Genomic DNA, 26,984 nt, shown 5'->3' on the forward strand with positions numbered 1-26,984 from the left:
CACTATAAGTAACAACACTCACTTAACACCCCTATAAAGATGGAGCTAGCTTTGCCACTCAGTCCCTTATACATTCCTGGTGCGTATTGACATTAAGGGCCAGTACACCCCCGCCCCCCTCCTCTCCCCCCAATCTTCTGCAGCATCTCCTCCAGGCTCGAGGTTCAACTAAAAAACAAGCACTGAGATTTAGCAGTTTGGAGGGGAAGGCTGTAACAGATAAAGTCTGCACACCGGTAATGCTGAAAAAGCTCTGCTGTATATATTTATTTTATTGCTGCCAAGTTGTGCCAACGTTTCGATCTTCAGCAGGACTTCATATGTCCTGATTAAGATCACTGAGGGATCGAAATGTTGACTGTAAAAATAAATAAATAAAATACAGCAGAGCTTTGGCGGCATCACCAGTGTGCAGACTTTGTTTTGTTTGTGATTCTGCTGTTCATCCTGCACCCAGGGCCACGGAGGTCTGTGCACTATCCTTTTCATAAGGCTGTAACAGACACCTCCCGACAGTCAGTCCTTGATGAGAGAGGTCATCTGGCTTAGTTAGTAGGTCCACAGGAGAGGTATACGCGCTACAGAATCCCCCTGGTTGGTTGTGTCATATGTAGTACTCCTTCATGTTGTCCCTGACGGCGCTGCCGTGGTGCTGCAGGTGCAGCTCGGCCCGGTAGGCCGTCTCCAGGCTGTGTCTGTGCTCCTCCTTCTCGCTCATGCTGCCGTTCCTCCTCTGGGCCCCGCCCCCCCGCCGCCGCTGCTGGTACAGGAAGCCACAGACCACCGCCAGCACACACAGAGCGCTGAAGACCACCGCTGTGACCACACCTGGACATGGAGCCAGAGGGGGCACACGCGCGCAATGCAAAGTGGGTTAATATAAAAGATCATTCATGTACTGTAGACAGCACTGCAAAAACCATGCAAAAAGCATGGAATACGGATGTGTATATTACAGGAAACTCCCGTTAAACTTTCCAACAAACTCCGGTAAACTCCCGAATTGTACCATCACACCTGCATATTACCGTATATTAACTGTTTATGCCCGCTAAACTTGAGGTTTACGGGCAAAATACAGTGCCCATAATTGCCCGTTAACTCCTCTTTTCACGCAGTGCAGCGGAACATGTTTAGCCCTTCAGTTCTGTATTGTAGTCTACTGTAGAGAAAAAAGATATTGTGAGAGAAATGTCATGCCATGTCTCAATGCTCAATTAGCAAAGCAGCGGTGCTATACAGTAGGTTAACTTCTATAAATGGCTAATGGCTACAAGAGTTTCTCTACCACACGTAATAGGTATATTATAACTTCATTGTGTTTCTATGGAAACCCATTTCCACCGGCAATATGCAACTTTGTTTTAATTAATAAAACGTATTGGTTGCATTTTGTCTCCCTGCTCTTCAATTCTACACATTTAGATCACGTCAAAGGTCATGTCTCAGCTAGACACAGCATCTGACCTGGTGGCCAAGATTAAATCTCTCCCCTGAGCGAACAGACATGTGGAAACCGGGTTCAAAGAGGAAAGTTACACAGTGCAGCTTTAATAAGAGGGCATGATGACTGTGATAATAACAGGATAATATAGACAATCTGATTGGCAAGAATAAAGTCCCAATTGTGAGATTATACACAAGAACATTATATTATCTCTCAATTTGATATATATTATATATTCTCAATTATGAGAATATAAGTTGCAGTTGGGAGAATAATCCTCCTTGTTTTCTTGTATCAGTACAGTACTCGTTGCCTATTTAGATAGATGCTATGTTATCCAATATGCTGATGTATATTGATTGATGTTCTGCGCTGTATATTATTTAGATAGATGCTTGCTTGTCAGATGCTAGATAGATGTATGATGTTTGCTTGTCCACAGATGCTAGATAGTATGCTGTTTAGAAAGAGCTAGGTTTATTTTCCACCTGCTATCATAGTTATCCTAATTACACCCGTTGTTGCTTTGATCTTAAACTTTGTAGGTGGATAACAGCGTCTGCTAAATGCCTGAAATGTAAATGGGAAAAGTAACTCAAAATGATGAGGTAAAAACAAGGCAGAACTGGAAGGGAAATCCCACCCCAATTTAAGTTCATTATTATTTGTGTTCATTGGTGCAAATGGGCTTCGATTTGTGAAACAGTAATGCTAATAAAGATCATGTCGGCCCCCAAAATGAAATGCCATATTATTCTGTAATGGGGGAAAACCTGATTATGCCATTAACCCCTGCATCCATATTGTGGGGAAAGCTTTGGCAGAAAATAGCAGCTCACACGCGACACTTTCACACGCGACACTTTAAGAAAGTAGTATAGAGCCCTGAGGGACTCTGGTCAATCATATGGGGTTTAAGTGGTTAATGTAAAATAATGTGTGAATTAAGACTTAATTTATGTGCTAAAAATGGCAAATCCGGCCCAGGCCGTAGCGTAACGGTCTGGGCACCGGACTGGTAATCCAGTCGCAGTGTGCCGCGGGTTCGACTCCCGGACCCGACACGGCCTTTACTGCATGTCATCCCCCCATCTCTCTCCCGTTTCCTGTCAGCCTACTGTCTGTCCCTTCAAAAAAAATCAATAAAAGGCGTAAGCCGCAAAAAAAAATATCTAAAAAAAATATTTATTTATTTAATATCTATTTCGAGCACGCCGTACGCCGAAGTACAAATCCAGGCTTTGTATTCAAGCGGATATGAGATGGACAAAGACAAATAACAAGGCAGCTGGAGCTCATTAAATGAAAACCAAATTAACAGAAGAACAATGAAAGAAGCAAGGAAAGAGTAAAAGGGGAAACAGACCTCCTATTACAGCAGAATCATTGTGGGTATCAACGACGTGCCGCTCCTTATCGTTGTTCGCCTTTGCAGGCTGATCTGGAGAAGAGAGGGGGGAGACGCAAGGCTATTTCATTAACTTTCAGTAATGAGTGAATGAGCCACACAACTGGGGATGTTGTTCTTCAATGGGGACTGTTCGCTGCACATGATAAGCCATTTCATGTTTCTGCCAAAACCATGATAAACAAAACATCCCATTTACGCTGGAAGGTATTGTTGTTGGAAAGCTATTGTTGTCTCAACTCGTCCCTGATTTATGACTGAAATGTAATAATTGTGCCCAAAGCTCTAGGCGGGACTGCAAACACCCTTAATCGAGTCTAGAGTGCCGCAGTGCTCTCCTATGTTGAGCAGATATAGGCTGTGACGGGAAAAACAAATGGATAAAGTGGGGAAAGGAAGAGGATGTATTTATTTGTTTGTTTCGGCGTGCTCAAAATTCCACAGAGCCAGCAAACTATGTTCGGCAAGGGTCAGCGTCATTATTCTGACTCGCCCCATTACTAACCCTGTACATAATACCACATGCGAAGCCACGTTACGAGCGGATTCCGTTCTGCAATGACCTGTTGTGGACAAAGTACTCAACCCCCAGTGCTTCAGACAAAGTATAGATGCCCCTGGCACAAACATTTTCAGATGACTATGGTTTTAGAAGGCATTTGTAGAATCGGCCTCTGGTTAAATCATGTACTCAAATAAATCATTACGGTAGTGTCCAACAATGCACCTGAGAAAGTGTGTGGGGTCGTTGAGTCTGCCAGTAGCGCACAGTTGGACTGAACCAGTGGACCACGGGTGTTGACCAGTGAGCTTCCTCGATCCAACACCGCCTTCAATGGCGCCACGTGGTTGAATTGGACCGATGACAGGCAGCCAATGAAACCCTTTGATCCCGCCTCTATGACTTCCTCGTCGAAAGTTTCCCTTCCTGTAGGCAGATCCATGAACAATCAATCGACCACACACGGAAGTGTTTGCAAACATGAGCAGAAATAGAAAATAAATATATTAATTATTTTTAAAACCACATCCTCTTTTTACAAGCATAGGAAATGCAGGTGTTTTTCATGCAAAGGGCACTGATATCTCTTTGCTAGAAGACAGAGAGACAAGCGATGGTAAAAACCAATAATGCATTTCTACACAAGTAGCTTACTTTTCACCGCGTTTTGTGGAATTGCTGCATAAAAAAGAGGTTTCTATTGCAATGGAATATAAGAACATGAAAGGAATTAGTTCTCAGAAAGTATGGCCATCACTTAAGTTATGAATGAATCTTTGCGCACGCACGCATATATTGGAAAAATTTGCCAAGAAGAATGGCCGAGATTCCCCGCATAGGAAATGACTACTGTAAAAGACCATCTCTCCCAGGAGCTAACATGCTTAGGTTTTAACACCTCGAATCAAGCCAATTTTTCAGAGGGAAAGAGCTTAAATTGTGTCTGCTTCAACGTCTCGAGAGGACTTACCCGTGACTTTGCCCAATGTCAAGGATCTGATTAAGATCAACTGTGCATCAGATGACAGTGTATACTTTCTGTGGATGTTCTGGTCGATCTGGTTGAGTGGAAGGTAATCAAATAATAAGCGGGTTACAAGAAATCCAAACCATGGCACCAGCACATTTCAATACATTATAGATTGAGTATTATGTTCTGGCCTGCTTTCATACAAATAGTATCTTTTGTAGACTAGCTTTTAAGTGCTTCGCTTCCTCTATACTTCCGTGCTAACCCACTGGCTCAGATGCATGGCTCAGCTCGATAGAGATCAGAGAATCAAGTGCTGGTATTGAGCCGGAGGCAGTGTTGACTCACAATGCACAGATGCACATATATATCGAAGACTTTGCTCTTTGTTAAAAATGTTGTCATTCTAAAAATGTTGTCATTCTCTCTTGTTCTTCCGGGGAACTGAAAAACTCCTCCGGAACACTGCCAATGACAGACTCTTGTGGGGTTCATTTTTACACTATACGGGCACTCAAGCCCTAACGTTGCCATAGCCTTAACCATGACCAATGTCCAAAACAGGGACAGCTGGTTGAAGCTAGCTTAAACTAACTCTCCAGGTTTTGCCGTGTATCCCATAGAACACTGCCCGCCACCCTCCCTCCCTCCCTCCCACCACGTCTGTATAGAGACAGCGTGCCCCGTCGGCGCTCACCTGAACGTACACGTCTCTTCCCTCTCTGTGGATTCTCACACGGTGGAGCCGTCCGTCTGCCAGGCTGCTGGGGGTGGGGTTGAACACGTCCGGCCTTCTGTCCATGTGGAGCCGATACCAGATCTGTAGACTCCCTGGACACACAAAGACGGAGTCAGTCACACACTAGCCTCTGAAACCCAGGCGTTTTTATTTCCAGGGTCTGAGACCACTTCAATTCGGGTAGCGCAAACGTCGATCACTCTCTGCTGATTTCTGATCGTCTGCACCTTTGTTAAATTGACGCACACACGCACACACGTACACACACACACTCCTCTCTCTCTGTGTCGCTCCAACTAATTAGTCTCATGTCGCACAGCTGCGTTTAGATTCTCCCGGTGGATCCTGCCGGGAGCTGCCTATGCCATATTATATAAAGCATACCTGTAGGTGGACCCCAGGCTGGTCACACACAAACATCACTGAAAAGAAAGCCATACGGCCTTGAAAAGGGCTTCTATCGCAAATTCCTCCATCAAGAAAAACTCCTTTTGAGAACGACTTGTGTGCCAAGTGCATTGGTGGAATTTGTGACATTGCGTTGAACAGTGCTATTCAACTGTGGATTGCACCTCAGAGACCCATCTCAAAAGGCAACGCTGATCAATATGGAAGCGGCAGATTTTGAATCCAAATGAAAACGGCATCTTGCCTTACTGAATAAACTGTGATTTCAGATAGGCCTATCTGTGTACCTCACATATCAATCCATAACAACAACATAAATAATACTGCTATTGACAGCATTTGCTAGAACTATTACCGATGAAAATGTGGCCACTTATTTATAAATAGTTATTTTATCTGAACTCCAGTGATCGCCCCCTTAGATATATATATAAATATTTATCATAAAGCTCTTTGCTCCTGTATGTCAATATGCACTCACGTGCCACACACACACACACACACACACCACCAGCCCGGAGAGGCAGAAAGCTTTGCATTATCAAGTGGAGTCGAGTCAATATTACAATTTCAGCTCAGTTGGTGCAGGGTCTACTTGTGTTGGTTTGAGCATGGCCTGAAGAGGGTCTCCATAGATGAAGATTATAGTGGATGAGGTGTCCCGCTGACCCTTCAATATTTGCAAAGCCTTGATTCATCTGTTCTCCAATATAAACGTAAAGGAGCACAGAAGGGCAGCGACATGGGGCAACAAGGATTCATTCAACAAACGGCTTGCTGAGCTGTGCTGAGCCTCACTGGGCATTCAAGGTGGCAAAGGACATGGAATAGGGAGTTAAACAGTGCTGCAACTACGGCTGAAATTACGTCATATGACAGCCAAATCTATGGCCTTTTAACAAACAGAGTGGCAGCCAAAGTCTATGGATTGTTAATGTTTGTTTACAGCAGTTAAACAAACATTGACGTCAACGTGACGTCATGTGGTAGCCACAGTGGGCCCCCCTCACTTCCCACAAGTGTGATTTTTCGTTTATTTGAAGAATTTTTGGGCAAACGTGCTGTACCTGCATCTGTTGACACCTTATTCTTTGACTTGCACTCAGTTCTTTGATTTATTCTTTCATTAACTGGATGAAAATAACCCTTATTTGAGGAATGGCATGAGGGGAGATTACAATTACATCCTTTTTCTTTTTGGAAGGGATCGGGAGTATCACGTTCCCAGGCGACAGTTGGTGCTTCTCATCTCTGTTTAGTAATGAACAATAGACCTTTATCACGGCAGCCATACTGGAAAGACATAGTAGGTAAACACAGATGTTACCAATGCCACTAATTAAGGCTCTCTTTCATTTTAGTGCAGAACAGCCTTTCCGATGAATAGCAGCACCATGACTCTGATTGACCTGAATGGAACGCAACCTTAGTTAGTAGCATTGGTACCACCTGTTTACAGTATTATATTGTATGCCAGGCAGGCCTATTATCACTACAAAATCCTTTCTCGTCACCTTAGTCAGATATAAATTATAGGCCTACTTATACTTATATATTTATACTTATACTAAACAACAATGAGTTTTCTTTCTTCTTTTGAAAATTAAAGGAGAATTCCGGATTAACCATTTTTTACCTTAATCTGATCTCAGTGGCAGATGTTGTACTTTATACTCCACTACAATTATTAGAAAACTAGTTACTAGTTATTTTAATTATAGTTACAAAACATGCGTACCATCTTCACCCCTATTTATACTTAACTACTTACTTAACTCAAGTACATTTTGAATTCCAGAGTAATTCTACATTGCAGTATTGCTTTACTTAAGTAAAGAATGTGAGTACTTTTCCCACCACCGTTCAGCACTTGATATTGTATTGACTGCAAGCGAGTGGACTGCTGCAACACAACAGGAATGCAGCAACACTTCAAGGATGTCTTCTCTAAGTGCCTGCTTGGTCAACCTTCACATGCACTATACTGCATGTCGTTTTCTATACGCCATTGATTTGCTGTATTGGCAAAAAAATAATCGCAGTGCAGAAAGTCATTCTTTTGTTACCATGGTCCGTTTTTCTCTTCCTTTATATGTTCTCTTTTTCAACCTTTAACAGTTGACTACTCACACATTCTCATTTCAAAGGCCAGTTGGAGCCATGGGAGCTGGGAACTATACAGCCTTGTGATGTTGGTAATTGAACAACTCTATATCAGTGCTGTCGGGGCATGAACCTCTTATCTCCGTATTCTAACGTTCAGTGTTTTCTATCGTACATTACCGACCCTACTTGATCCTACTGAAGCGTCACACAACGGCATCAAAAGTAGCAGATCCACAAGATCGAAATGAGCTTATGGATCTGCTACTTTTGATAGTTCCATACTGAAAAGTAACTGTTTTGGACATATGAGGTTTCCACCCAACAAGCAATGCGGCTGAAAAACTGCTCCCCTCCCTCAATGACCCCCTAAAATCAATGATTGACCGATTGTCTACAGTTTACCCTGACAGCGACTATTAGGCAGTTGTCATTCCACTTGAGAGCACAGTGCCAAAGTTCTGAGAACCAGCTTAATACATCAAAACAATGTGTATAGCTGTCCACATACCAGTGTGTAGGACCTCTGTGTATCTTAATACATCAAAACAATGTGTATAGCTGTCCACATACCAGTGTTTAGGACCTCTGTGTATATTTAATACATCAAAACAATGTGTATAGCTGTCCACATACCAGTGTTTAGGACCTCTGTGTATATTTAATACATCAAAACAATGTGTATAGCTGTCCACATACCAGTGTTTAGGACCTCTGTGTATATTTTTCTTCTCTCTGTCAAGTGCCAGAAGCTTGTCAGAACATTGTATAGGCTATTATCTGACTATTTTGGTATCTGAAATTATACATTATATGTTCTTTTTGTCTCTCACTTTACTGGTTTCCCTATGAGAAAATTTGCAGATCTACAAGCTCATAACATATAAGCAATAAAGAATAAATAGGGCCGACATGTTTTTCTAATTATATCATATTATATTATAGACAGACAGACAGACAGACAGACAGACAGACAGACAGACAGACTTTATTCACAGAGGATAGCGACAGGTAACATAGAGGAAAAAAAGCTGTTTATATCCAAGTGCTAAATGTGTGTGCGTGCGTGCAGCGTACCGTTCCTGGCCAGGATGACAGCGATGTACTGCTGGCTGAAGGTGCTGACAGTTAGCAGCATGGCAGGACTCTGGGAGGTGAGGAAACTGAAGGCCACGTTCTCTCTGGCTCTGCTGCTCTCTCTGGACACACTGGAGGCCTGAGAGCTTCTGTTCTGCATGACCGAGAAGGGCTCCTGGAAGGTGTAGGTCACCGAGGACTCTCTGTCGAAGGACACAGACACCTCTGTGGCACACGACCAGGCAGGGAGAGAGAGACAAACAGACAGAGTAAATGGAAGGGTAAATGGACTGCATAATGCATTTATATAGCGCTTTTATCCAAATCGCTTTACAATGTATTTCACATTCAAACACTGGTGGTGGAACAAAGTACTCAACCCACAGTACTTGAGTCAAATAATCCTGGTCGAAATGTTTCTCAGCTACAAGCAAGTAGTTGCTCGGTAAAATACGTACACACAATTTTATATAAATAAATTGCTGGATTGAAAAATGACCAGCAATCCTATATAGAATTTGCATAGAGGGTAAATCGACCACGCACCACAGACGTCACAAACCTAACATTTGGACTCGCGAGGTGGTGCACGGTTGCTCCGATCTGCACCAAACTTTGTACTGCAATTGTTCAGGGGCACGATTGACAGGCCCCCTGGACAGCATCTTCATCTTCAGTTAGTTTAGAACCATGGACAGCAGCTACAGTTACATCAGAACCATGGACAGCAGCTACAGTTACATCAGAACCATGGACAGCAGCTACAGTTACATCAGAACCATAGACAGCAGCCAGTTACTTCAGAACCATGGACAGCAGCTACAGTTACTTCAGAACCATGGACAGCAGCTAGTTACTTCAGAACCATGGACAGCAGCTACAGTTACATCAGAACCATGGACAGCAGCTACAGTTACATCAGAACCATGGACAGCAGCTACAGTTACTTCAGAACCATGGACAGCAGCTAGTTACTTCAGAACCATGGACAGCAGCTACAGTTACTTCAGAAACATGGTCAGCAGCTACAGTTACTTCAGAACCATAGACAGCAGCTACAGTTACTTCAGAAACATGGTCAGCAGCTACAGTTACTTCAGAAACATGGACAGCAGCTACAGTTACTTCAGAAACATGGTCAGCAGCTACAGTTACTTCAGAAACATGGACAGCAGCTACAGTTACTTCAGAACCATTGACAACAGCTACAGTTACTTCAGAACCATTGTCAGCAGCTACAGTTACTTCAGAACCATGGACAGCAGCTACAGTTACTTCAGAACCATGGACAGCAGCTACAGTTACATCAGAACCATGGACAGCAGCTACAGTTACTTCAGAACCATGGACAGCAGCTACAGTTACTTCAGAACCATGGACAGCAGCTACAGTTACATCAGAACCATGGACAGCAGCTACAGTTACTTCAGAACCATGGACAGCAGCTACAGTTACTTCAGAACCATGGACAGCAGCTACAGTTACATCAGAACCATGGACAGCAGCTACAGTTACATCAGAACCATGGACAGCAGCTACTGTTACTTCAGAACCATGGACAGCAGCTACAGTTAAATCAGAACCATGGACAGCAGCTACAATTACATCAGAACCATGGACAGCAGCTACAGTTACATCAGAATGGACAGCAGCTACAGTTACTTCAGGACCATGGACAGCAGCTACAGTTACTTCAGAACCATGGACAGAAGCCGCAGACATCCCTGTGCTAGAGATTTACATTATTAAAATTGCATAGAGGGCAGGCAGGGCGGGCGGGCAGGCAGACCACAGACATAACAAACAACATCCAGACTTGCAGGGCGCTCCGTTGCTCCAATACGTACCAAACAGACCTCAGAACAGCCACACCAAGGACCACGTGTGCCATGACAGTGGTCACACAAGGATGAATAGTGAAAATACAAGGTACAAGCTCACAACAAATAGCAATATTTGAAATATAGTATTTCAAATAATAAATGGTTAACCCATTTAGACCTGAGATTAGATTCTAAAAATGTCTGTTTGAAAATGACAGTTTTCTGAAAAAGCTATGTTTCTATGTCAGTCGTTCTTCGATTTTTCAAAAATAGCAGACCTACAAGCTTGTAGCGCACCACTCGGTGGCGCGCTATGAGCTTGTAGATCTGCTATTTTTCAATAGCTAAAGCATAACATAATGCTAACACCAAAAGGGGTTCCCGCCCAAAATGGGTTAATCCATTATGTACCTTTTCCTTATGTAGGCTAGTGGAATCAAAAGTATACAATTTGTCTTGCAGTTAAAGTAATACGTATTCAAACATACTAATACAGTTACTCAAATTTACTTAAAGGTATATTCAGTGATTTCACTTAATTCAAATATCACTTATTTTTTTGTTTTGTTGTGATAATCCTCTCTACTATAGAGTGTGCTGACCATATAAGGAGTTCCTCCCTGTCCCCAGTTAACCCCTGGGGGTCAAAAAACCTTAGGTTTCGTTTTTGACTCTCTATCCTGATTGGACGAAAGGCTGGGTCCCACAGCCAAAAACGAAACCTAAGGTTTTTTGAGTGAAATCACTGAATATACCTTTAAGTGCAGTACTCAAAAGTATTCAGTTAACTGTCCACCACTAGGAGGCATTATAATTAAATTGTGTGCCTGGGCTGCTCCGTAATTGCCCATCAATGAGTGCACACAGAGTTGATTCTATTTCTCCAATAGGAGCGTTAAATGAACTTTGAACAATGACCATTAATATTTAAAAGAAGAAGCGTGTCGCTTCACCGAGTAGCAACCTTCGTTCTTGAACGGGCGCACCTGCTTTCCGGCGCCTAACAACTTTCTCCCGTGCGTGTCCCTCTGGAAATCTGCTCTGCCACGGTGCAGAGGTACACCGAGAAGAGGGATATCTAACGGCTATGCTTTACTGCCTTAAATTTCACTTAGTGTTGTTCAATTCTTGCAGCAGAGAGAGAGAGAGAGAGAGAGAGGAGGGGGAGGGGGGGGGAGAGACAGAGACAGAGAGACGTTAATCATTTTGTGCGATGAGCAGCAGAGACAATTGGATCAAAGGGGAGAGTCTATTGTATTTCAAATGGAGTGGTGACATATCTGGTAGGCATTCTACCATGATAATAGAGCCCTGGATGATTCTGAGAGTGAAAGCGTGATCCTCCTTGGGCAGACGAGAGACGGCGGAGCAGCAACCGCAATCTGTCATCTGGCCCGCTCACACTTTGATCACCTCCTGGCATCAAACATAAACTCCACACTTTTTTTTGGAGTATCACTGTCTTTAACATCGGGCCTTTCATTGATGAGAGATGAGGCAACCCGTGTGTCACATGCTCCCCCTTCATCATACATCGGCCTTTGCTCTTCCACGTATGTGTGTGTGTGTGTGTGTGTGTGTGTGTGTGTGTGTGTGATTCAATCCCGGTCTTTATGAATGCAATGAAAGCTGTTTTGTTTGTGGTGTGACAACAACCTTTTTTTCTTCTTCTGTTCCTGCACTTTCTATGAAATAAAAATGCACCGGTCACATTATATGAAACCCTAAACATAATCTAACATGAATTCATTAATAGAATGAAATGAGCAGATTATCGTTATATACATGATTAATGATCTTTTTTGCACACCCTGCAGCAGGAATTAGGCTGGAATACTTCCACATCTGGCTGGGCAATTAACCACTATATGGTTGACAGGCATCCCTCAGGGCGCTACATTAGTGTATTTCCTGTTTTTGCAGAAAATAGCCGATGAATATTCCTCATGTACTGTAGGTTAATCACATCACCGAGAAGCACGTTTCTATTTTCTTAATTGACAACAAATCGACACCAAAAAGTTTGAATAGATTTTTTGTCCGATACTTTGCTGTACAATGGTGGTGTGCGAAAAATAGGCGATGTACAAGCTCACAAGAGCTTGCGGTTTTGCTTGTCGACGAGATGAAACAGCTTTTAGGTCTGTGACACTGTCCGGCGACGCAGTCTGAATGACCCTTTTATCGACCTGTCAGCTTCAGCTGAACTTTGGAGTCAAATCAACAGCCATCATTTCTTGCTTATCACTGCAACATCTAAGCAATCAGCAAGTAATCAAACACAGCTACCAGTCAGTTGCACGGAGAGGAGCATGGACGCACCCTGAATACAAATCAACACTTCACCCCCACTGGTGGACACTACAGTAACAAGGTGCATTTACTTGAGTACTGTACTTAGGTACATTTATGAGTTTATGTATACTTTACTTGAGTAATTAGTTTGAGCAGATCTACAAGCTCACAGCACATCACATTGTGACACGTTGTGAGCTTGCAGATCTGCTATTTTCAGTATTTTTATTTGTATTTTAGTTGGTAATCCAGCATGACAGTGTGTCACGGGTTCGAGTCCCGATCCCGACGAACTCCCCATCCCACTCCCCGCTTCCTGTCAAGCTACAGTATAGCTATCAATAAAGGCAAAAAGCCCCAAAAATATCTTTAGAAAAAAGAAGATGAACTTTGTGATTTGTCCTTTTGAATAAATACAATTTTAAAAACACACTTTTTAGTATTTCTGATGAGCTCATTCACTTGCAGATGAATGATCTTTGACCTAGGAGTACTTATCCTTGGGCTCATTGGAGTACTTATACTTGGACTCATGTAGTGAGCTTGAGTGCTTTGTCCACCACTGGTCACATCTAGCAATCAGGGAGTAATCAGTAGCATATGGAGGACTGCACTCTGAATACAAATGGAGGCATCACCCATCACCCAGGGGCCGCAGTGGACCAGGAAGTAGAGCGGCCGCCTTGGTAATCCCACGGTTCCAACTAAGTGCGATTCCATGCTCCTCCTGGCAAAGTGTCGAAAGTGTCCTTGTGCAAGACGCTGAACCCCTAATTGCCCTGCATGGTTTCCTCTGCCATCGGTGTGTGAATGAGTGAAAGTACACTGTAAAGCGCTTTGGAGAAAGGCGCTATGTAAATAGAGTCCATTTACCATTTACCCATCTTCTTTATATGAGTGTGATACACTTAGTGTATATTGGTGAAAAGGTTAAAGCACTATATTCTGATATTGTATTCATCGCTATAAGAGTGTTCAGTAACAGGGGTCTCTCTGTCACTCTATGTCACTGCGTGAAAAGTTAACGGGAAATTATTTACAGGTGGTTTCCACATTTTCAACCATCAGCTTCAATTTCGTATTGTTCCAGTTCCAATGTTGTCCGCTCATTTATTTCAGTTATCAATTCACTTCACTTGTTAAATCTGTATCCTGTCTGAGTTCTCTATGCCGATTGGATAAAATTGGTACCCTGACCTGAAAATCAAATCTTCTCGTTATTAAAGAGCTGGAGCGACGGGGAGACCACTGTTACTGAACAAACACTCTGTAGCAATGATTAGAAGAATATATAGCAATTTAGCATGCATCAATAATAAGGGAATATCCCTTACCCTACCTTTAAACTCCTTAAGAAAACAAGTGAAAACTGCAGATCTACAAGCTGACAACCAGGGGGGCAGTGAGGCTCGATTTCTGTGAAGCCAGTAGGAAATCCTGACTTCCTGAAAGTTCATATAATGGCCTGTTGTGGCGCTGTCATTGGGCCCAAAAAACCCCATAGCTCCATAGAGGTCCATGTATTTGGGCCCAACTTCACCTAGACTGTATTACCTTAATAAACATGGTCATGAATACTTTCTGCTTCCAGTCACTAGTTTAAAGTCTCCAGCTTAAAGTCCCGCTTGAGCCAGCCAATGGCCAGCTGGGCCCAAACGGATCTAGAAAGATGGCGATTTACTGACGGGCTTCATCTTACGTCCATATCAGACCCGGAGAACGCTTTGTCCATATTTATTTACAGTCTATGCTCACAACGCATCACACGGTGCATCTTCAGTCATCCATCATCCCACCTTCTTTACAGGAGGGTCCCCCGTAGGCAGACTGGGAGCAGTCACAGACGTAGCCGCTGTTCTTCTCCAGGCACCTCCCTCTGTTGTAACACAGGCTGCTGGAGCCGCTGCAGTAACCAGGGCAACCGGAGCTCACTCCGGGGGTCATCTTGGCGCGCTCCTCCAGGTTAAAGGTCACGCCGCCGATGGTCAGAGTTCTGATGCAGCCGAGGAAGCCTCTTTGCCTGGACGCCGTTCCCCCTGGGGGGGGGGGGGGGGGGGGGGGGGGAGAGAGAGAGAGAGAGAGAGAGAGAGAGAGAGAGGTGGTTGTTACAAAAAATGAAAATGAAAATGTTTTGTGCCATGGACCCCCAGAAGAGAAGATTTGGTCGTAAAAATTAGACATACATACTTAAGTACATCAATTAAGTGAATCTACTTAGTTACTTTAAAATGGTAAATGGTGCATTTATATAGCGCCTTTATCCAAGCGCTTTACATACTGTATATTGTGCATTACACACACACACAATCACACACCGATGACAGAGGAAACCATGCAAGGCACCAACCAGCATATCGGGAGCAATTAGGGATTCAGTAGCCTCGATACCCAGGCTTTCATTTCGTCTGCGCGAAAGATGAAAGCCTGGAAAAAGCCGTGGGCTGAACCAGTCTAAAAGTGGGAGTCAACCCTTCCGGGTGGGCGTCGCTCTAAATGATGTGACGTAGCGCTGCACTAGGGGGGAGAGGAGGGGCCGGGGGTGACGGACAGATCGATGAGATCCAATCAGGGTGCGCGCATTTCTGAGGCGCGACCCTCCCATCTAGGCCAGAAATGTCTCTGCTTAGGTCAGGCTAGGGATTCAGTGTCTTGCTCAAGGACACTTCGAATCTAACTCTAGGGGAGCACGGGTTCGAATCCGGCCACTCTACCCCTGATCCACCGCCGCCTTTACACCACTGCACGTCTATAACTCTTAGAGTTATGGTGGTCGTAGTTTGAGAAGTGTTGCAATGGTATAGCAGACATATAGTCCACATAGATACCACTGGTGTTGTAATGGTATAGCAGACATAGATACTACTGGTGTTGTAATGGTATAGCAGACATATAGTCCACATAGATAATACTGGTGTTGCAATGGTATAGCAGACATATAGTCCACATAGATACCACTGGTGTTGTAATGGTATAGCAGACATATAGTCCACATAGATACCACTGGTGTTGTAATGGTATAGCAGACATATAGTCCACATAGATACTACTGGTGTTGTAATGGTATAGCAGACATATAGTCCACATAGATACCACTGGTGGTGTAATGGTATAGCAGACATATAGTCCACATAGATACCACTGGTGGTGTAATGGTATAGCAGACATATAGTCCACATAGATACCACTGGTGTTGCAATGGTATAGCAGACATATAGTCCACATAGATACTACTGGTGTTGCAATGGTATAGCAGACATATAGTCCACATAGATACTACTGGTGTTGTAATGGTATAGCAGACATATAGTCCACATAGATACTACTGGTGTTGCAATGGTATAGCAGACATATAGTCCACATAGATACTACTGGTGTTGTAATGGTATAGCAGACATAGATACTACTGGTGTTGTAATGGTATAGCAGACATATAGTCCACATAGATACTACTGGTGTTGCAATGGTATAGCAGACATATAGTCCACATAGATACTACTGGTGTTGCAATGGTATAGCAGACATATAGTCCACATAGATACCACTGGTGTTGTAATGGTATAGCAGACATATAGTCCACATAGATACCACTGGTGTTGTAATGGTATAGCAGACATATAGTCCACATAGATACCACTGGTGTTGTAATGGTATAGCAGACATATAGTCCACATACCACTGGTGGTGTAATGGTATAGCAGACATATAGTCCATATACCACTGGTGGTGTAATGGTATAGCAGACATATAGTCCACATAGATACCACTGGTGTTGTAATGGTATAGCAGACATATAGTCCACATAGATACCACTGGTGGTGTAATGGTATAGCAGACATATAGTCCACATAGATACCACTGGTGTTGTAATGGTATAGCAGACATATAGTCCACATAGATACTACTGGTGTTGTAATGGTATAGCAGACATAGTCCACATACCACTGGTGTTGTAATGGTATAGCAGACATATAGTCCACATACCACTGGTGGTGTAATGGTATAGCAGACATATAGTCCACATACCACTGGTGGTGTAATGGTATAGCAGACATATAGTCCACATAGATACTACTGGTGTTGTAATGGTATAGCAGACATATAGTCCACATACCACTGGTGTTGTAATGGTATAGCAGACATATAGTCCACATACCACTGGTGTTGTAATGGTATAACAGACATATAGTCCACATACCAGCTCTGACAATGTGATAAAACCGCTTCCAGAAACGGTTCCAAATTGTGATGGAACCGATTCCGGTTCAATGTTGGAGATTCCACCCCTAACTGGGAGAGCGACGGCCATTAGTCAGAATAGTCACCCATAAAGCCTGTTATATGGCCCTACCCTCTAGCATAACTATAACTGCTTTATTTATATTTCACTTGACAGGCTTGACTTGACTTCATTTAAATCCATCTAATTGCGACTCTGTAAGCGCCCGGGTGAACAAGGCCTCATTAAAAGTAAATATGCAAATAATGGTGGAATATCCACTAACGTTAGGTCGTATATGTTGACCATCATGCAGTGATGCTACAGAATCACAGCCTATATTTTTACTGAAGTTAGAACTCTAATTACAGCGAGAGAAACTTTTGATGCAAATTATTCTATTCCTGTTAGTATGCAGTAACTGGCTCAGTTGTGTCAAATTTAGAGTTAAATCTAAATGAGAGAAACGTGTGTGTGTGTGTGTGTGTGTGTGTGTATATATAACACACACACACACACACACACACACACACACACACACACACACACACACACACACACACACACACACACACACACACACACACACACAGTATATTAAAAAAAAATCTCCCAATTTAGTTTAGTTTAGTAATGCCATTGACTGGATAATGAAGACCTCCACGACACAGAGAAGGTAGGGAATTCAGTCAGTGGACACCTTGTATTCAACTTGACGACTTGGACTATGCAGATGATTTGGCACTACTGTCGCACACCCAACAACAGATGCAGAGAAGACCAACAATGTGGAAGCCATTTCGGCACAACTGGGACTAAACATCCACAAAGGCAAGACCAACATCCTCAAGACCAACACAGCCAACACCAACGCAATCACACTGGATGGCGAGGCATTGGATGAAGTCGAAGCCTTTACCTATCTAGGCAGTGTGGTTGACATGCAGAGTGGCACAGACGCCGATGTTAGAAAATTAAAGCCCAGCCCTACCTGGGCCCTCATCAAACCCTGTACACTCAATACACTGCCCCCACTGCCACCCTTAGATCTCCATATATGGAGCTGACCTGTTCTGACATTCCAGATATTGATCTGACCTCATCAAACCCTGTACACTCAAGACACGCTCCACAGAATTGTTGACAGAAATGTTGATCTGACCCCCCATGCCAAAGCGCCCGGCAGTCTGTCGTTACCCAGGCGGATGCGTGCATGTGACCTCAGGGCGTCTTACTGCTAGAAGTCAGACAACTCTTAGAATGAATTTAGAGTATATTTATTGAGCATAATTGAGCATAGATATATGAAGCATATAGATTGACGTCAGGGCTCTGTCCCTATTCATTCCCTGTAATATTAACATAAATTAAGTTATAGGCCAAATAGAATTACAGGGAATGAATTAAGACCCCCATGCAGGGGGATCTAGAAACAGAGCCTACAGGCGGATGCTGGGGAGGCGGTGGGATTTGCAAAACTTCATGAGCAGCAGGTTAGCTGCAAGCGAGGCAGGGAGGCAGCAGCGACGCACGTCCGCACAGCAGGAGTGAAGCCAGGAATGAGCAGGTAGGCAGAGAAGATTAAAAGGAAATTTCGCTGAGTTGTCTGCCTGAACTAGTTACACAGGCTGCAAATCATTTCATTCGAACCTCTAGACTCCACAATCTACAACCTCACAACACGTTACACTGCGAGCTTGTAGATAGAGATAGTTATGTTCCATGCACCTTTGGCAAACACTCTGCGGATTATAAGGCTCACAGTAAGTAGCCCTAGTAACACAATGTTATTGTTCCTGCACATAAATGCTGACTTGAATAACCTGGAGTCACTAATAGTTAGAATAAAACATGGATATACCAAACAAAGTAAACCAAAAAGTTGTTGTTGCAAGATTTCACAATATTTCACAGGTTTACTATACCACTATGAGGCCTATGGTTTCCAAGAGAGAATATTTTTTAGGAGACCGCTCACCCAGAATTAGCCAAGGAGTTTGCATTATCTGTCGCTAAAATAGTGTCTACTTAATCGTCTCTGCCGGGTGGAAACCTCATGTCCAAAACTGTTACTTGCAGGATTCAAATTTAAAAATAGTGAAAGTACCTACAGGGATGATCAGTGGATCGGCTACCGTTGGTGCTTTTGTGTGACACTGTAGTATGATTAAATAGGGCATTAATTTATGAAGAAAGAAACCCCAAAAACACTAAAAACTTTATAATAGTTGGAAAGGCGCCAGGGTGAACCGGTGAACCAATATTATACAGCGCTTGCTCCATGTGCACAAATAATTGCCAAAACACTATACAGTTTGAACTCATTCACTGCCATTGACAAATACATTTGTCATTTCAATCCAAGGCGCCTGGAGGTGGGACACTGAGGTGGAGCTGAAGAGACAAGGAACCAGTTGCGGGGAGGCAGAAAGGACAGACCAAAGCCGTGCTGGATGAAGAAGAGTCGTAGATGGCCTACAGTATGCTCCACTGGGATCCTAAAGTAAGTAATCCGAGGCGCAAACCGCCTATGATGTTCGTCATTTGTGTTTTCAGTGTTTACGATAGAGGGTGCTCTTCCGCAACATGTGAGTGATTTTAGGACTTCCTAAGAAGAGTAAACCCAGAAATAACGTGATCTAAAAAAATCCAGCCGGTTCAGCCAAAAGGCCGATTAAGGTGACGCTTTTGCGATTTTCAAGAGGTACATGGTTATTTACGACACATACAGTATGACCGTATAGGTCGCCAATGGTGAGTGCAGCCGAGTGGGTAGACAGGCCAGGCCGTCTAGGAATGACCCTCGGCTCCCCCAGTCTAGGAGTCCAAGTGTCAAGACCCTCCTAACTCCTAACTACTGGTATTAATCTGCACCTCATAGTAAATGTAGCAGACTAATCATATAATTATTCATAGCGCTTTTGTCCTAAGCGCTTTACATAGATTGTGCAATTGATTCAACCATTTCACACATTCATACACCGATGGCGGAGGAAACCTTGCAAGGCACCAACCTGCACATTAGGGGTTCAAAGGAGACTTCGACTCTAACTCTGGAGCACGGGATCGAACTGGAAACCTCACGGTAACCATCTGGTCGATTTACTGGCCACTCTACCCCTGAGCCACTCTACTCCTGAGCCACTACCGCCCCAGGGTGTTCAACTGGAACCATATGGACCAGTGAGGGTCCATTTGGTTCCATTTGTACACCCTCAGAGTAAAATAAACACAGGACAGGGCAGACTGGGGTCACAGAGACTAAAATAACTGTCAAACTGGGGGTCCTTTAATGTTGAAAAGCGTTACGAATAACTGCACAAACACAACTCAAAGGGGACACAATTGTTTTCAATACAAATATGTTATTTGACCCAACCTGTTTCAATCTTCTGTGTGTGTGTGTGTGTGTGTGTGTGTGTGTGTGTGTGTGTGTGTGTGTGTGTGTGTGTGTGTGCGTGTGTGTGTGTGTGTGTGTGTGTGTGTGTGTGTGTGTGTGTGTGCTGTCACACACACACACATGAGCATGCATGCATGCGTACGTGCGTCAAGTACAGGGCCTTGATTCAGTGCTGAGGGCCCCAGAGGTCAGGGACCTACCCAGAGGTCAGGGACCTACCCACAAACAGCTGGCTGTTGAGCCTCAGGCGGAGGTGTCCGTCAGACGGAGCGTCCAGGAAGCGCAGGGGCAGCTGGTCCACCTGCAGCGAGGCCTCCTTCACGTTGCGCTCGGCCCTCACGTAGTGCCACTGTCTGTCGTTCAGCGGCAAGTGGGACTTGACGGCCAGGACCACCGGGCCGTTCCCCACGTCAAAGGAGAAGGTCACCACTGAGGGAGCTGGGGGGGGGGGAGGGGCGGTGCGGGAGGGGGTTGGGGTTGTGGGGGGCAGAAAGAGAAGACAGTCGGGTCAGATTAAACGCGATACTGGCTTCTCTTTTTTTATATTGTACTATATCATTCCCCCGACGCTGCAATGCGATACAAAGATGCTGGGAGAGCTTGATGACCTGAATGGATTCATGAGGGGTTCGGCTGACAGCTCGTCAATATATCACAACGTTCCCCCACCCCAGCCGCAGGAACCTGGGGTGGTTGTGGTGGTGGTGGTGGGTGGGAGTGGGGGTTGGGGGGCTAATACATTATCGCTCTGAATATCCTCAGAAAGAGCAAAAATACCTCTGTTCAGCCTATTTGTGCAGAAGAGGTGCTACAGTATAAATTATCGCATTCATCACATTATTTTATCGCTTTGTTTTATAATTGATGAAAAATATCAACAAAACCCACACATTTTGTTACCGTTTATGACAAATGTATTCTATTTCTGCCCTACATATCGCACCTCTTGGGTGACTAAAAATACAGCCGATGCAAATGGAAATGGCTGAGAGTGTTAGACGCACCGACGTTGTTCCTGTGTGATTTCATGTAAGCAAGGAGGCAGAAACGCTACATTAGATGAATGTTTATAATCAGAAGTGTCTTTCACAAATGAGTAAATTGCAGTTTTTGATAGTAGCAAATACTGTTTTGCTTGAATTATTTTTCCTCAAATGCCACCCAGCACTTGCTAATGCCGAATTTTTACAACTCCCCTGGATGCTGGCAGTGTATAGCATGGTGTGACAATCACGCATCCGAAAATAAATCTGCAAGTGCGTGGTGGTGTGGAGGGTGAAGAGGGGTTGATCAGTGCGTGGTGGTGTGTGTGAGGAGGGGTTGATCATTGCTTATTGCATTGCCTTTTCTCTTCCGATTCAGCGATATCCTCAACTTGATTACATGCTCAGAGGGAAAATTACCCTGAGCTTTTCAGCCCCTCATGTGACAGCCTGATAACATACCGTTCATGTTGTCATTAGGATTACATTATTCAGCTCACAAAGTGACAGCCCCATTCTACGGAAATTGAATGTCAACCACAGCTAGCATTTCCATCAGAAAAATGCTTCCTTTGAACACACACACGGCAAACGCACGCACGCATGCAAACACGCTCATACTCACATCACGCGCGCACGCACACACACACACGCGCGCACGCACACACACACACACACGCACACGCGCGCACACGCACACACAAATAACTGTCCTCATGCTTGTGCGTGTTGTGTGTACTGTAGTGTGCACATCCTTGGTTCCTTTGATGGCTGAATTCTTCTCGCAGCACGTACAGTAGCCTACAGTACAGTAGTACAGTAGTACAGTATTACAGTAGCCTACAGTACAGTAGTACAGTACAGTAGTACAGTATTACAGTAGCCTACAGTACAGTAGTACAGTACAGTAGTACAGTATTACAGTAGCCTACAGTACAGTAGTACAGTACAGTAGTACAGTAGTACAGTAGCCTACAGTACATTAGTACAGTACAGTAGTACAGTAGTCAGTAGTACAGTAGCCTACTGTACAGTAGTACAGTAGTACAGTAGCCTACAGTACAGTAGTACAGTAGCCTGTAGTACAGTAGTACAGTAGCCTACAGTACAGTAGTCAGTAGTACAGTAGCCTACAGTTACAGTACAGTAGTACAGTAGCCTACGGTACAGTAGTACAGTAGTACAGTAGACTACGGTACAGTATAGGTGGTGAATGTTTGAACTCACAGCTGAGCTCCACTCTGATGAAGTCCTTGAGGCCCAGGTTCTCCAGGAACACTCCTGAGGGGGAGCTGGTCTTGAAGTAGAAGGAGATGTCAGAGCCCAGCTCAGCCTGCAGGGTGGGGAAGTGCAGGTAGGAGGACTCCTGGTAGAAGGAGGCAGCGTTCCATATCCACTCTGAAACATGCCGAGGTTATGACAGGTACATTAAAGTGGAAATGGATTGGTAGGAGGATGCAATTTATAGACTCTTTGAGCACTTAAGCCCTACATGTGGTCGACGTTGGATGGAAACCTTGTATACGGTAGCCTATTATGTCCACAACGGTTACTTTTCAGGAAATTGATCCAATTTTCCAATTATTTTTGTCATAGCTCGTCCTAAATATCTATAAAATCCCCAGACACTTAACCATTTTCAATTTCACTTAAATCTTTATTATTATTATTACCCTTATTATTATTATTTATTTTTGCTGGCCAATCTACAAGCTCACAACGCGTCACATCGCATTGTGAGATTGCAGATCGGCTATTTCCAACTACTGTTATGACACTCTTGTATGATGAAGTACGGCATTAAAATACAGCATAATTATAGAGATACAACGTTCCTGCCCGACAGCAATCGAATTCCACGATGAATAGCTAAAATAGCTGATCAACAAGCTCACTCGCAATGCATTGTGATCACGATGCATTGTGTGCATGCATGTTCAAGTCACTCATTTCATTTTGAATTAACATTTAGCATTTGGGGCATTCGAGAAGGCAAGATCAAACGTTGAATTTTATGCAGATCCATGGAATAGACAGAAGTAATTGGTCAGAGGATCTAATAGTACTGGAGGTGGAATCATTTGTACAGAGGTTATACTAGTCTGGAGTCGAGTTAAGACAATAATAGAGTCTTCAGAAACTCTTAAGACTCTGACTAACAGAACTGGCACAGTGTGACAGTGGGAACACTGCCAACATATTCTTTTATCATTTGTGAAAACATGCAAAATCAAGACAGAATTCTGTCTGACAGTGAATTAATAAATGTAGTTATTATTTAATTTATTTTAAGAAGAATAAGAAAGATAAGAAAACGTCTTCTTTTGTAATATTTTATGCACAATCAAGACAGAATTCTGTCTGACGGTGAATTAATAAATTGATAAATTATATATTTTTAAGTAGAGCAAGAAATGAAATAAGAAGGCTTCATCCCTCAGAGCCTACCAGACAAAGACACAAAGCCACAAGCAGGCAGTGCAAGTGTCAGAAAGCAAACAGAGCATCTGAGCTCCCCTCTGTCTCAGATCTAGATGGAACCCAACCATCCGATGTGACTATTTACAGCCGACATCCCATAAGCTCCAAAATAGAAGTGATCACCTACTGTCTCCATAACAACGCAGAGGGCCCACGAGGTACACAGCCTCGGAACCCGTTCTGTTGGTGTCTCCAATCACGATCTGACTCACTGGCAGGTGGTCTTTATAGGAGAGGATGCCTGTGTCATTAGCCCTGAAAAAATAACAAGAAAAGAGACCACTCTCAATTTCAAAGAGTACAGATAAAGGAATCCATTCGTCTGCATTAAAACTGGAACGTGAGGTAAGCACATTAAAAGCGGCACAATCTATCACAATGCAGACAACTGCCTGTGGAAAATATGCAAATAGTGTTCCTCCCAATGTGGACTAGCATGCAATAGAGGTAAGGATTAGCATATAGCATGCAAAAATTTGTAGAATAATGTCATGCACGTATATGAAATAGTGATGGGTCTTTAGTCAATGCTTGTAGATTCAATTGGGGTGCTTTGGAACCATGATTAGTTTGATCGTAATGTGTTGAAATCATAATGTTTACAATCAATCATTTTGCAGCGAAACACTGCACACTAAGCCACTAGTAGTAACATTAATGACCAGACAAATTTGTGCAACATGTCATTTATAACCAGGTAGGTACTGGTAAAAACAGAGAATGAAAGAATTTAACCACTTGATTACTTTTCTGAATTTGAACCTGGTTTTCCTGCGCATGTGTTGATTTTATTTTTTACCATTGAGCTAATAGAGCCTGTCTGCTTGCTCAGGGGATAAATTGAATATCAACTATCAGGTCAAACTTTGTGTCAGATCCTGTGTCTAGGTGAGACATGACATGACCTTTGATACTATCTAAATGTCTCAACAAAAGTTATAGTGTATCAACATACTATAGCTACCATGCAGAATGGACAGAATTACATTTTATTCATTCAAATAAAGATACATATAGTGCCGCTTTAATCACTTGCTCAGTTTGATCTGTTTCTAGCGTCTCACAGTTGGAAGTATGTATGTATGGCTGTATAATTTGTGTGATCTCACTCCCAACAGAATAGCATTATAAAATATGTTTTAAATGCCTCCTGAGTACAGTGCAATTAAAATAATTCTCACATTGAAACACTCATAGTTTGGTGCTGGCATGACAGCTAGCTGCAGTGGTTTATCCATTAACTGTGGTTGGTGTGCGTGTGTGCACATTACAATAAACATTTCAGTATTCATTTATCCATAACTTCTAGAGTGTAAAAATTGAACCAAATTACACTGTATGGGAATAATTGTTTGTGACACACTGTACTAGTGTCATGTCTAGGGGGTGTACTTGTACATCATGGCTGGGGGATGTAAGCAGCATCACACTACAGAAACAGAAGATATAGGCTCCACATAGGCTCGGCAAGGCTTACTGCTACTTACCATGTATTAGTGTCGGCGTCACAGTTGCAGAAGTAGTTCATATCCATGCAGTTCTCTTCCAGGCTGCAGGAGCACTGCTGAACTCCAGGCAGGAATCCTCCCCAGTAGGTCCTCCTCTCTCCTCCCTGGTCCACCCACCACGACAGAGGAGTACCGTCTGTAATAACAGTTAATCACATTACAACCTGGCCCACCCATCACAACCTGGTCCACCCATCACATTACAACCTGGTCCTCTGTAGCAAGTGCAACACTAACATTAGCCGCATTGCAAGTAGAAGTATAGTTAGTCTGTAACAATAGCACTAACGTTAGTCTGGTCCACCCATCAGGGCAGAGGGTACTAGGCTACCAATAACACTAATGTTAGCCTGGTCCACCCACCAAGACAGAAGGTACCAATAACACTGACGTTATCTTGGTCCACCCATAAGGACAGTACCAATAACACTAACGTTATCTTGGTCCACCCATAAGGACAGTACCAATAACACTAACGTTATCTTGGTCCACCCATAAGGACAGTACCAATAACACTAACGTTATCTTGGTCCACCCATAAGGACAGTACCAATAACACTAACGTTATCTTGGTCCACCCATAAGGACAGTACCAATAACACTAATGTTAGCTTGGTCCAACCATAAGGACATATGGGTGGACCATCTGTAGCAGTGTCCCAAAGGCAAATCATAATCCTCTGCAACATCCCGTGAGCCTGCCAGCGGCTACGCCCTACTACGTCAAGGTCATTGATGGAAATGTTTCCCATAGTCCCAAAGAGAATTGTGTTTTTTTCCCCCATTCTCCTTCATTGGTGTTGTATTGGACGGATGCTGTGACACTGCATACAGCAGACAGATTAAGCCTCAACACGTCTTCATTTTGTTTTGTGAGCTAAGATGGCCCGCCGCGTTTAACCCCAAACAATAAATATAAATTGCTGGCAAACAACGACTCTTCGCCGGCTCTCAAATTTTTCTCAAAAAGATAATCCTCTTCCTGCTTGCCACAGAAAGTCATCCACTGCCCTACTCAGGCTTCCGCTAATTGCCTGGAGGGTCATTTCGGCAGAGCGAGCATAGCGTGTGAAATCAGAGCCATGGGTGGGCTATCGGTTGGCATCTCATGTCAGGGTGTCTGTCAGTGTCAATGAGGCCTCGGCGATGCCAGTCAGGCAGGCCTCATTACCTCCCGCATGCCTAAGTGGTTGACGTGGCTTCAGTCATCCGTCACGCAATGTGACCCTGGCCTGCATTAGACGGAGTGGCGAGACTAGCAGAGGAAAGACCTACGCTCATTCCACTGCACCATTCTGCTGCACGTATTGTACCATCAAGTGCCATGGTGTCTTTGTGTCAGTCCTGCATATGAAATGTATTCTAGTAGGCTACACATTGTTATTTAACCGTTCAACCTGGCCGCCCTAATTTGCCAAGAAAGAAATTATCGGTAAGTGCTACAAATATACCATACTATCAAATCTATAGCATCTGTCTAAATAATCTCAAAAATATACAGTACATTGCATCTGTGAACAAGCAAATATGATATTTAAATAATAGCACGTGAACAAGCAATCAACATGCGTCTGGAGGTAACGTGTCATTGTTCCGACGTCGCGTTGGTCCAATGTCACGTTGG

General features: G+C 43.5%; 1 protein-coding gene across 1 annotated transcript in view; it reads right to left on the bottom strand.

Annotated features, from left to right (window-relative positions):
* Positions 1 to 604: 604 nt before the first annotated feature.
* LOC310866965 (contactin-associated protein-like 5) overlaps positions 605 to 26,984 on the bottom strand; it is a gene marked incomplete at both ends in the record, with an annotated part of 102,429 nt that continues 76,049 nt past the window's right edge. Inside the window, 11 exons of the mRNA XM_083776759.1 lie at positions 605 to 828; positions 2,814 to 2,888; positions 3,583 to 3,783; positions 4,328 to 4,415; positions 5,025 to 5,158; positions 8,655 to 8,879; positions 14,569 to 14,808; positions 20,608 to 20,826; positions 22,599 to 22,769; positions 23,980 to 24,107; positions 25,340 to 25,496. Of these exons, the coding sequence (XP_083632885.1) occupies positions 605 to 828; positions 2,814 to 2,888; positions 3,583 to 3,783; positions 4,328 to 4,415; positions 5,025 to 5,158; positions 8,655 to 8,879; positions 14,569 to 14,808; positions 20,608 to 20,826; positions 22,599 to 22,769; positions 23,980 to 24,107; positions 25,340 to 25,496 (1,862 nt within the window). The remainder of the gene's footprint in view (positions 829 to 2,813; positions 2,889 to 3,582; positions 3,784 to 4,327; positions 4,416 to 5,024; positions 5,159 to 8,654; positions 8,880 to 14,568; positions 14,809 to 20,607; positions 20,827 to 22,598; positions 22,770 to 23,979; positions 24,108 to 25,339; positions 25,497 to 26,984) is intronic.

Source organism: Protomyctophum parallelum (genome assembly GCF_964188405.1).
Source record: "Protomyctophum parallelum genome assembly, chromosome: 11".
Taxonomy (NCBI): Eukaryota; Metazoa; Chordata; class Actinopteri; order Myctophiformes; family Myctophidae; genus Protomyctophum; species Protomyctophum parallelum.